Source organism: Anastrepha ludens, chromosome 6 (assembly GCF_028408465.1).
Source record: "Anastrepha ludens isolate Willacy chromosome 6, idAnaLude1.1, whole genome shotgun sequence".
NCBI lineage: Eukaryota > Metazoa > Arthropoda > Insecta > Diptera > Tephritidae > Anastrepha > Anastrepha ludens.
This window is the reverse complement of record NC_071502.1, coordinates 50,662,369-50,674,288: the sequence shown is the minus strand read 5'-3', so window position 1 is coordinate 50,674,288 and position 11,920 is coordinate 50,662,369. Positions and strand designations below refer to the sequence as shown.

Here is an 11,920-nt window from a genome sequence, read left to right as displayed (position 1 = left end):
TTGCATGTCGTACCCATAAACCCACGTTTCGTCTCCAGTAATGACGCATTTGATGAACGTTGGGTCGGATTCAGCATTGGAAATCAAGTTTATGGCGATATCAACGCGGTACCTCTTTACATGAAATTCAGGCTCTTTGGAACCAACTTTGCAGTAACATAGCGCAAACCCAAAGGCGGCCTTAGGCGATTTTTTTCAGATTTTCAAGAAAAAAACCGACAATTAATTGTTAAAAAAAATGAAATTTTGAAAAAAACCCTATGTTTTCCAAAGCAGTATAAATTTTATTCGAATCTACCAAAGCGGTTTTTAAGCTACAATGATCACCAGTTTAAAAAATATAGTTTTGAGAAAAACGCATTTTGCTATCGGTTTCGGAGCACCCGAGCACTGCTTGTTAATTGTTGAATAACTCGAAAAGTATTTGTCGGATTCACTTCAAATTTTCAAACAATATTTTTAAGATATCGAAAAAAAAATCCAATTGCAAGAAAATGCAAAAAAAATACAATTTTTTGAAAATTCTGACTACCCCTAATCCCTTAATGGAAGCAGATGCTTTCCATTTCAATTCAACCGGGCTATTCGGGTCATGTTCTTCGATTTCGATGTAACTAAAATATGTTGCTCTCTGGTCAAAATAATGAGACACATATTTTTTTGTTCGCCCGAAAAAAATTTTTTTCAAGAGTTATCGGCAATTTTGTTTTTCGGCTCAAACTCGATTTTTTTTAATTATATAAGAAACATTTTTTTTTAAATGCCCATAGCTTAGTCAAAAATTAACCGATTTTAATAATTCTGGGTTCAAAATGATCGTAATTACTTACACGAGCGACTTCATGTAGAAACAGTTGCAAAAAAGTAGTTGAAAATTTTTTATTTTGCAAAAAACAAAAAGTGCGAAACTGGTTTTTTACTCAAAAATGCATTACTCAAAAACAACTCATTTTAGCTACTGGGCATTCAGCTTAATTGAAGTTTGAGGTGTCCTCTTGATTTGGAAAAAGTTATAAAAAAAAAAATACACTTTTTGAAATATTGAATTTCGAAAAAATTTCAATTTTTTTTCTTTTTTGCTAAATAAAAAATGTTCAACTACTTTTTTGCAATTGTTTCTACATGAAGTCGCTCATGTAAGTAATGATGATCATTTTGAACGCAGAATTATATATTAAAATCGGTTCATTTTTGACTAAGATATGGGCATTTAAAAAAAAAAATTTCTTATATAATTAAAAAAAATCAAATTTGAGCCGAAAAACAAAATTGCCGATAACTCTTGAAAAATTTTTTTTTTGGGCGAACAAAAAAATACGTGTCTCATTATATTGACCACAGAGCAACATATTTAAGTTACATCGAAATCGAAGAACATGACCCGAATAGCCCGGTTGAATTGAAATGGAAAGCATCAGAAAACCACTACACATAAATCACTTCGCATACAAATTGTCAAATACGCATGTGGCCAATGATTGTTTTACTGCTTACACTAAGAAATTTTAATATGAAAAAGTGCACTTTGAAGTGACTTTAAATTCTAGTAGATTTTTGATAATTTTTCCCCCATGGTGTTGTGCATTTTCTCCGAATAAGAAGAATGTTGTGCACAGCTTATATGAAGAAAATACGAAACACCGTAAGGGGAAAAATTATCAAATATCAGCTAGAATTTTGGGCCACTTTAAACTTGAGCTTTATTGTAATAAATATCAATAGACTATAAAACTGCCTACTCAAATTTGTCTAAAAGGTTTGTATGAGGTTTGAAATTTGGATATATACCTACAATACGTCCATATGCACATATATGATTTTTGTTAGGCAATGGCGAAGCTTTTATATAAAAAAAAAAACAATGAACTTTCAGAAAAAAAAACCAGAAGTTAACAAAACTGTTGAAAATGTTAAGGTGCTGTAGCTTTTTCGCGGGCTGTTTAAGTATCTACGCAACATAAGCACACGATTCGGTTGCAGTCTCCAATTTGCACACATTGCAATAAAAAGTTCATATTTACATATCTACTTACATGTAAGTGCACGAATAAATTAAATTGCAACGTTAAGTGGGATTTATTGTTGTGAAATGCGCAACGAACCCAAAACATATACAACATAAATATAAACAACAAATAAATATAACCACAACACCAGAATATTTCCTGCCAGTTCACAAACGCACATAAATTGAAAGCTTTGTGGCCAAGAGTTTAAAAAGTTATTGGCCAACTTTGACATTTCAGAGACATAAAATACAGTGAACTGTTTTATGATGGAATAAACTTTTTCAATAATAAGAAAACCTACAAAGTGAGAGATACAAAATGAAAAGTTACTCAAAGCATATAAAAAATGAAAAAAAAAAGAAAAATGCGAACTAATATTTTACGTCTTAATAGTCGTGCCGCAGTCAATGCTAATCACATAGACGCAATAATAAATAATAGCGTCTGCCAATAAATCCTCATTTAATGCTGACGTCTAAACGTTTGTATGGCAGACGGAGTATTGCCTAAAAAGCCCAAAAAAACCCTCAAGTGTCCTGCTGCGTTTTGTGCTTGCTGCAGGCCCAACAAAATTCATCCAGGTAAAAAGCATGGGTTTAGTAGCGAAATGAAAAAGGAAAAGAAAGTATACATGAATAATAAATAACAATAAAAATTAATTGATACATATGTATGTACCTTAATGAGATAAATTATGTCTGTGGGAATGAATGAGTACAAGATTGCGCTTATTGAAATGAAAACATGAGCGTAGCTTTGGCCTGATGGAATTTCTGATGAGTGGTGTGAGAGAACGATGAATAGAGCAGCAAAAAAGAGAAGTTTTGTAAGCAAAAGTAAAAAGTTAGGTCAGCTCAGTAGAAACAATGACGATAAAGGAAAATAGGAGAGAAAGAACAAAAATTGCTTGTAAGACAAGACAATGTGAATAAAGCTCAAAAACGTTAACTCAACAGCTGATTCTGTCAAATTCACTGAGAGGCAAGTACCCATGATGGAAAGAATAAAGAGATGGTGCCTATCATCGGTACTTTAGGTTAGGTTCGGTTTGGCAGCCGCATTGCACATAAAGACAACGATGTCACTTAAACCATGAGATGGGTCCGTTGTGAGCCGCGGGGGCTGGCCTACATTTCCCTCTCCATATTGAACCATCCTGAGCTTTTGACAAAGCGAAAAAGGTTGTTGATACCTAAAGTGTATAGATTATCTACATTCGTTAAGAAGTAGGGTTTTAAATATCGGTTCCTGCTTCTGGCTAGAGCTGGGCATGTGCAAAGAAGGTGTTGAATTGTTTCCAACTCCTCCTCATTTCTGCAGCTATGACAGAAAACATACGTGTAAACGCCTAATCTCCTTAAATGATTTCCTATGAGACAATGTCCTGTGAGGGCCACTACTAAGGTCCTAATTTGAAGTCTACTCATTTTATAATAACCTTGGTCAGACTTTGATTTAGCCTTGGCCATGTTTGCCTAGCAATTGCACAGGTGTTTACGCTAATCCATCTTTGATTTGCAGAACTGATTAATGCGTCCTTAATAAGAGGCTTACAAGTTGCGAGAGGTACCCCCACCGTTACTTTACTCTCAGCGAATTTGTCAAGGAGTTCGTTTTAGCACCAGTATTGCCAGACTAGCATTTTTGGAACTTGATTTAGTGGTTTTATTATTATTTAGTCTCGGAGTCTTAGCTCTTTCTTCATGACATTTTTCTAGACCCTTCTAACTAAAATGTAATGTTTATAATTTTGTAAATAATAATTCAATAGTCAATAATTCACTCAGCTTTATTTGGCTTTACTTTTTTTCAACATCTGGTCGCATTGCCCCTGATTGCGGTTACTGTTGGTGTTCTTCTCCTTTCAGCAGTCAACTCTCTATCTCGTTACTGCAGTGTTGCCTAACTTTGGATATAAAAACGCACCAAAAAGCCCATTTAAAGAGAATAAAATACCAAATTTTTTATTGAAATACTTAACGAACTTTGTATGCGTGACAAATTGACTTTAAAATATGCGTTTTTTTAAATAAATGTTTAGTATGTATGTAATGTATTACAGTTATGAGCAATTTAATTTATGAGTTTTTTGTTATATTTGAGGTTATGTAACAAGATATGGTACTCTCTTTGTAAAAAAGTCTTTATAGTTTCTTCTGTATTTTCTAGTATTTTGTTCCTTATTTTCACTATGAATACACTTCTTGTTGCCCAATGTCCCACTAAGGATTGAGAACCGGAAGAAACGATTACACCTCTTTGGTTTTAATTCGCATTCAGTAAATTCAAACGCTTTTTAAAATGTGGAAAAAGGTTTTCAATGTTAACAACATTTAATATTCTTGCATAACCTTAAAAGAAGCAAAAAATTTAACATACACTTTCAAAATATAAAATTTTATAAGAATCTACAAATTTTCAGTAGCACAAAATCTTCTCAGGTTGACCTTTTTTAACCTTATTTGGTTTAATAATATAGTTTTTTTAACTTATAGCTTCGGTAGCTTTAAATAAAAAAAAGAAACAAACACCAAACTTGAAAATGGTCGCATTTTGATATATAAAAAGCACTAAATTTTTTTCGAGGAGCAATGGTTGGCAACACTGCACAACTCAGTCAATGTGACGTCACGCACTCTCTTGTTTCTATCATTCTTGCCAGTACCGGTATCTCAATATATGCTACTGTAAAGCCAGCCGTTGAAGTAATTGCGTTCATCATTTAATGAGAAGGTTTATTACTGGCGGAAGAGAAATCCATTTTTTGTTTGCGCACAATTTTTAGACAAACGGATTAAAACTGTTTCATGGTCGGTACTTAGCTCTTGGTCGGTCAACTTTGATTATTTCTGTTATTTTATCTATATCTTCGACATTTTCTTTAACATCAGAAATGCCTGAACGGCATTTCACTTAATTAACTATTACAGTATCAACACCATAAATATCTTTCACAATTTTAGTGGCTTGACATTTTCATCTTTATCAAAGAAAAACTGTAAAATGCACCGTATTTCCTTTTTGGGGACTTCCATTGTTCACACCCTGCAGCCCACATCTTAATGAAACAAGTGTGAAATGTCATCTTGACAACGCGCATAAACTTTAAATTGATTCATCGATACTTTACGAGATATCGATCACGATAGCCATCTGCCGAGGAAATAATGGATTTCAAACTAATATTTCATTGGAAAATATTCAAGTGTCTTTTATTTATATCCGAATTAAATTTCAAATGCTACATAGGTGGACCACCCTGTAATACTTGCTGTGTTTTAATGATATGTAGAAATACAAAATTCCCAAATATGTATGGATGCATATTTTTTTTTTTATTTGTTTGTAAAAATATAGTTGATATTACCACTAAAATCCCATAACTCAAAATTTTCGAAAACTCAATAAATTTGCATAAAAATTTCAATCTTTTTCGTCCAATTAAAAATAAAATTCTGGGTATGCACTTTTGTAGTCCCTTTCAACTTTCGTATAAAATTGTGCCCATGACGGTGTTAAGTATCTTCTTCCATATAAAAAAAATATTTCTAAAAATTAGCGCATTTTTGAGCCAATTCACAATTGCCCTTTATTATACTAGAATTAAATGATACTGGATTTAAATGCTCAAAATTTTTCTGGAAATCCTCAAATAGTCTATTTAAAAGGTCATTTGAGACTCCTTAAGCAAAGGGTTAAAACGTCCCACAAAAATTGTCCTCGTAAAATTCTACTATAGAATAATGTCACCACTATTTCCATTAGAGAACGATATTCTTTCAGGATCATATCATCGTTTTTGTGTCCCCAAAATGTTGTTAAAAATATATAAAAAATTGCCGCGAAAACTTATGTTATGTGCTTGGCCGAACTTCTCTTCCAATTTGTGGTGTAGGTCTTGATATTGTTCCACAAATGGTACATTTTTTTTATGAGGAGCTTTTTTATGCCAAAAAACACTCGGAGATTGGCCATTGCCTGCCGAGCGGCGACCACTATTAAAAAAAACTTTTTTCAATTATTTTCTCATTCATTCATCACAGCTCTGAGGCGGCCAATTGATATCGGTTTTCAAAAACGGTAGCCCAAAGTTCGAGTGTAACTTTGGCAGTGTGACAAGTTGCACCGTCCTGTTGAAACCAAATGTTGTCCATGTCATCCTCTTCAATTTTTGGAAACAACTCGTTGAGCATGTCACGGTAACGCTCGCCATTTACTGTAACCGCGGCTCCTCGTTCATTTTCGAAAAAAAATGTCCCGATGATGCCGCCAAACCAAAGCCAAACAGTGACTCGTTGTGGATGCATTTCCTTCTCTACAGTAACGTGTGGATTTTCTAAACCCCAAATCCGAGAATTTTGCTTATTGACGTAGCCACCGATGTGAAAATGAGCTTCATCAGAAAAGAGGAAGAAGACTCACCACTTTGGAAATAGGTTTTCAATATTTCCCAATTTTGTTCAAGCGTATAGCGTTCCATTTCGTAAATGTCAAACCTTTAAGTAAATTATGAACACATTTGACATGTCATTTGTGTTACCATTCTCAAAAAAATAGGTGGTTCAAAAAGCAAACACTATATGGCCCACCCTGTATAATGAAACGAAGGTACAACGAGTTCCTTTGCGCCCACCGATTCTTTCAAGACTATTTTCAGAAACAATCGATGTTGTGCATTCAATTGATAACGCAAGATCGTCATGTGGCATATCGCCTGATAGGGGCATCCTTGCACATTAGTGGTATCAGCACACATTCAATATTGTATGAACAATTGGTCGTCAAGAAGATTTGTTCTCTTTGGATGCCACATAATTTGGCAATTGCTCAAAACGTACTCATGTCGATTGGTGGTGTAAAGAAATGAAACAATTCAGCAGCAGAGGTTCAAACCACATCTGTGACATCGTAGCAGGCGAGCAGTCTTGGATACGCCAAAAACTAAACAGCAACCGACAGTTCCGGCGTTCCACGACGAGGTTCATACAATAAAAGTTATTCGTGGAAGAAGCACCTCAAAGCAAATTGTCGCCGATTTGTTTCAGTAAATTTGGTCAAGTCATAACTGTACCACTAGAGAAATAGAAACTAAAAACATTAAATTATGAGTGCAACACAGCCATTTGTTTGTCAGAAGTTTTCCAAAAATTAGGAAAGCTGAAGACGAATCATCCTTAAACAAGCCAATGCAGGCTCTCATGCATCCGCGGACGGAAGAAAGTTTTTCAACACTCAAAAATTCGAATTAAAGAGTCCAAATTTGCCACTCAATGATTTCTTTTAGCTTCCCAACATCAAAAATAAAATACGAAACCAACGTATTTCAACGCCTGAAGAAGCTGTTGAAGCCTTTAAACACCTCGCATTGGAGGTATCCACTTCTGAGTGGCAAAAGCGCGTTGAAAATTGGTTCAAGCAAATGCAGAAGTATATTGACTTCCAAGGAGATAATTTTGAAAAACAATAAAGTCATTTTGATTATTAGTTTACTGTGTTTTTCTAATTTTAAGTTGTGAATCTCAAGCTAAAAAAACCCAGTTCTAGGGAATTATAGAATTTTGAACAAGATTTTCAAACACATACAAATTTCAAGAATTCGCTCCATTATTTGTTAAAAAGTAAAAACTTTTTAGGTCATTTCTGTAGCGATGCTCAAGTCTCATTAGAATGTGAGCTGGCCTCATGCCAAGTTAGAAAGTGGAAGAAGAAGCATTTTCCAGTAACGATATTTGTATATACATATGTGTGTGTATGTGTGCATAAATATAGTATCCCCTTGCATACGTAAATATATATTGTATAAATATAACAAATTAGTGTACTACAAAATTGCTCCAAATATAGATTTTTCACTGGACCCTTGCAATGAACACTTAAGTTGCTTATTTCAAATTTCCTTTATAGATATTTCAGATAATGTAGAAACTACTAAAATGAAAGAAAATTGCACTTTGTAGAAATTAAAGCCGAAAGGTAAATTTTGCACCAAGCCACTAAGAACAACTACATCATTATCATAACAGCAGTTATTACCTAAGAGTAAATATGCATATGTGTTTGTATGTCGAGTGGATGTCATTACTTTCTTATGAAAATACAGATGCGGTCATAAAAATTTGCACTGCTTAGATGTATTACTGAAGGCATTAATTTTCGTATATCTTTTGCTTAATATTTTTATTTTAATAAAGGGCTTGAGCTCGCAAAATAAAAACCCAAAACCAAATATTTTAAGTACCACCGAATAACAATTTAAAGAGGTGCCGGTGCTGATACTATTTTTGTGTTCGCTCTAGTAATATACTGGTGATTTGAAGGTGTATATGTGAGGTCTCGATCGCCGTAGTTGTCATTCGTTTGAAGCGTAAAGATCCTTTTTCATCTGCCGCCAAAAATGTCTACGTTCGTTCCGAAAAAACAGCATTTGCGTAGCACAGCATTTCTTAATAAAAGTGCAGCTGAAACGTGTCGTATATTGATCAATATTTACGGTAATCACTCCATCAAATACAACTTGTAAAGAGTGGTTTAGACGCTGCCAAAGTGGCAAATCGACGTGAGTAATAAAGACAACAATTATTGAAAGAAAAGTTTCTCTGCATCGCGTCGTCACTAGCGATAAAAATGGATCTATTATGATAACCCTAAGCACCGAAAATGTTGGAGGCTGCCAGGTGAACCAGATCTATCGACAGCGAAAAAAAATATTCATGCTTCAAAGGTTATGTTGAGCATCTAGTGAGATCAAAAGAGTGTCATCTATTATGAACTCTTTAAACCATCTGAAACTATCACTGGCGATCATTACCGACTGCAGCTAATGCGTTGGAATCGAGAATTGGAGAAAAAGACATGACAAACTGATTTTGCTGCATGACAACGCCTGGCCACATGTTGCTAAATCGGTCCAGAAATATTTAAAAAGACTTAAGATGGAACCCTGCCGCACACGCCATACTCCACAGGCCTTCCGATTACCATCTGTTCCGATCAATGCAGTCAACCCTTAGTGGAGAGCGGTTAACTTCTTACGAGAGCATCGCAAACTGGCTCAATGAATGGATCAAGTCGAAAGAACTCGAATTTTCCGTCAGAGGAATCCGTATGCTGGCTGAAAGGTGGAGTAAAGTTGTAGCTTTCAATGACATATACTTCACATAATATCATGTATTTTTTAATTGTTGAAATAATTCGTAAGTTTAGCTAAGAAAGGACGGAAACTTTATCCCATACCCAATATATTCCAGAAACTTTATTGACAAATGATGTCAACACTTACATATTTCCGACTTTCGAACTTACTACTTTCTGATTGAAACAGCCCAGAGCCAATTATCATAAAAATGTCATTTTGAGGCACCACTTATAGAACCAGTGATTTTTATTAGTTGACCCATCTTGATTTGACTATGAATCTGCCTATGCCGTCTATTCACTTTTTTGCAATTCTTTCAAATTAACCATTGAGGATGCCCCCAGCATTCTATGCCGTAAAGCCTCACACTGATAATGAAAGACTGTTTCTTTAGATTCTTCTTCATTTCAGATTCTATATTGTACGGCCACCTCATTTTCTTGGCATGATCTCCCAAAGAACAGTGGCCGGTTATTGTTCACGTAATTCTGAAAATGTCTTCTCGTGGTTTTCTTAACATCTCGTCAGCTCAGGATTTGTTGAAATTGGGCCACGTTTGTTCAGTTATTTTGCAGGTATCCGGGTTAGTCCATCTGTCTACGCGCCTGCTTCTGGTATAGCGAGAAGATTTCCCTGTTTTAATTATGTTAATACTCTTTATACTTTGAAATCAATAGCTAATAATTTGCCAACTGTAAACATTGATAGTCTGGCTTTTAATTCTTGCGGGTATTCATTCAACAGGTTATTGGCCCAGGCCAGCGCTTGGTTGTGCAGTAACTTTGTGGAAAGATAGTGAACTAAACTAACGCAGTTGTATTTAAATATTGAAAATCTTGATGCGAACAACTACGACACTTGTTTTTTACAAATACGCAGCCTGCAAGATTTATGGTCGGTGGAGTCGGGTGAGCCGGAAGAAACAGCAGCAAAACGGTGGATTGGTTAGTAAAAAAAAAATAATAAAGAAATCGGAAAAATAATTGGTGTGTAGAGGCAACGACCCTGAATCACAGCTTCACAAATATGGCAGGTGCTCAAAGATAAAAAAAAATCTAGCATATCCATAAGCATTCGCGTTTCGCAATCCATAAGCATTCGCGTTTCGAGAAAATTAGAATAAAAACTACGAAAAGAACAAATCACACGGTAACAGCAAAAGAAAACGGTAAAAGTAGGGGAAAGCGATACTTCAAGTGCTTTGACTATGAAGGGCAAAGAAGGAAAAGGAAAGTAGACGTCGCATACAGTTTACGCAGTAGGAGAACGGCAGCAGTGCAATTCTTGTGCGCTGGCTGCTGCGCGACGTTGTCAATGTGTATTGACAGAAACATATTCGTCAGAATAAAAGCACATAGTGAAAATATTGAGTTGGGAGTGGGAAAATATTATGCAAAGCGAAGGGTATTGGCGATGTTATGATTAAATCGGCAAGGTAAATAGAACTTCAAGTTAACGAACTGTTTATACGAACCAGATTTGCATATGAATTTTGTTTGAATTCCGAAAATTGATGAAAAAGGTTTTCGGGCAGCATTTGCTTATAGTTGTGTAGTGGTGCAAGGTTAGAGAAGGATGATAATTATATTATTTTCAAAAGCCCTTAAATGAAATAATGCAAACGTAATAAAAGAAACTATACATTAGTGTAATTTATCGCGTGCTCATAATAAAATAAAGTGGCATAACAGATATGCCCATATTCATTTTCAGAGTCTACCATAAGTGAACTTTCAAATAGAAATCTTATGAATGCAATTGATGCCACACCCAATTATAATTATATTGTTTGTATATCGTGCATGAAGAAAAAGATATGTTGCAGTGAAAACAAATTCTAATGATGACAAAGCAAGATTGGTGGCAAAATGTTGCAGCCAATTTACAGCGTTAACTACAACGAAATTTTCTCACCTGTATTGAGATATGCTACAATAAAAATGGTGTTGGCTGTAGCGGCAGAATACGAGTTACCCTTTCAACTCGACGTGTCGATGGGGTACCTGAACGGGAAACTCGAAGATGGCATCTATATGAGTCAATCTGAGATATTTGAGCATGACAACAATTGTGTGTTAGAACTAAAAATTGCATTGTATGACCTAAAGCAGGCAAGCAGAGTTTCAAACGCCAGACTTGAGGAGGTACTGAAAGGCATTCTTTTTTTCTCCATGCAAAAAATTTATACTACTTTTCAGATAGTTGACAAAGGTCCCAGAAATAAATTCTTGAGCATGGAAATTGAGCGAGAAGGTCCAATTGGAGCAGTATCAATTCTCCAAAAAAACAGCAAATACTGCAACTTATGAACAAGTTTAGCATTGACGTATGTCGTCCAGTGCATACAACAATCGAACCAGGCTAATTGCAAAAAAGAAGATTGTCGAAAGATCCACGCTGTCGAGTACCCATCACTGATAGGTTGACTAAAGTTATAGCAGTGAATACGAGGTCAAACATGCATTTAGATAGGATCAAAGAAACACCGATGATTTCCCGGCCCATAGGCTGCACGAAACGGTTGTTTTCAATGGCTGTTCTTGGCTTCGGGTTGCTGTTCAGCCCAAATGCGGCTATTTCGCTTATTGATGTATCCTTTAAGCCAAAAATGGGTCTCAGCGCTGAACAAAGTTCGGGTCCTAAAATGCGGATCTTCGGTGAGTTTTTGAAGAGCCCAATTTTGAAAATTATGACGCTTTGGAAGATCGGCCGATGTCAAATCTTGGAGTGGCTTTATTTTATACGCTTTCAAATCCAGATCTTTGCGTAAAAACGC

General features: G+C 35.3%; 1 protein-coding gene across 1 annotated transcript in view; it reads left to right on the top strand.

Annotated features, from left to right (window-relative positions):
* The first annotated feature begins 1,943 nt into the window (after positions 1 to 1,943).
* Positions 1,944 to 11,920, top strand: part of LOC128867904 (multiple C2 and transmembrane domain-containing protein) — a 52,518-nt gene continuing 42,541 nt past the window's right edge. The window contains exon 1 of the mRNA XM_054109508.1: positions 1,944 to 2,590. Within this exon, the coding sequence (XP_053965483.1) occupies positions 2,497 to 2,590 (94 nt within the window). The 5' untranslated portion in view covers positions 1,944 to 2,496. The remainder of the gene's footprint in view (positions 2,591 to 11,920) is intronic.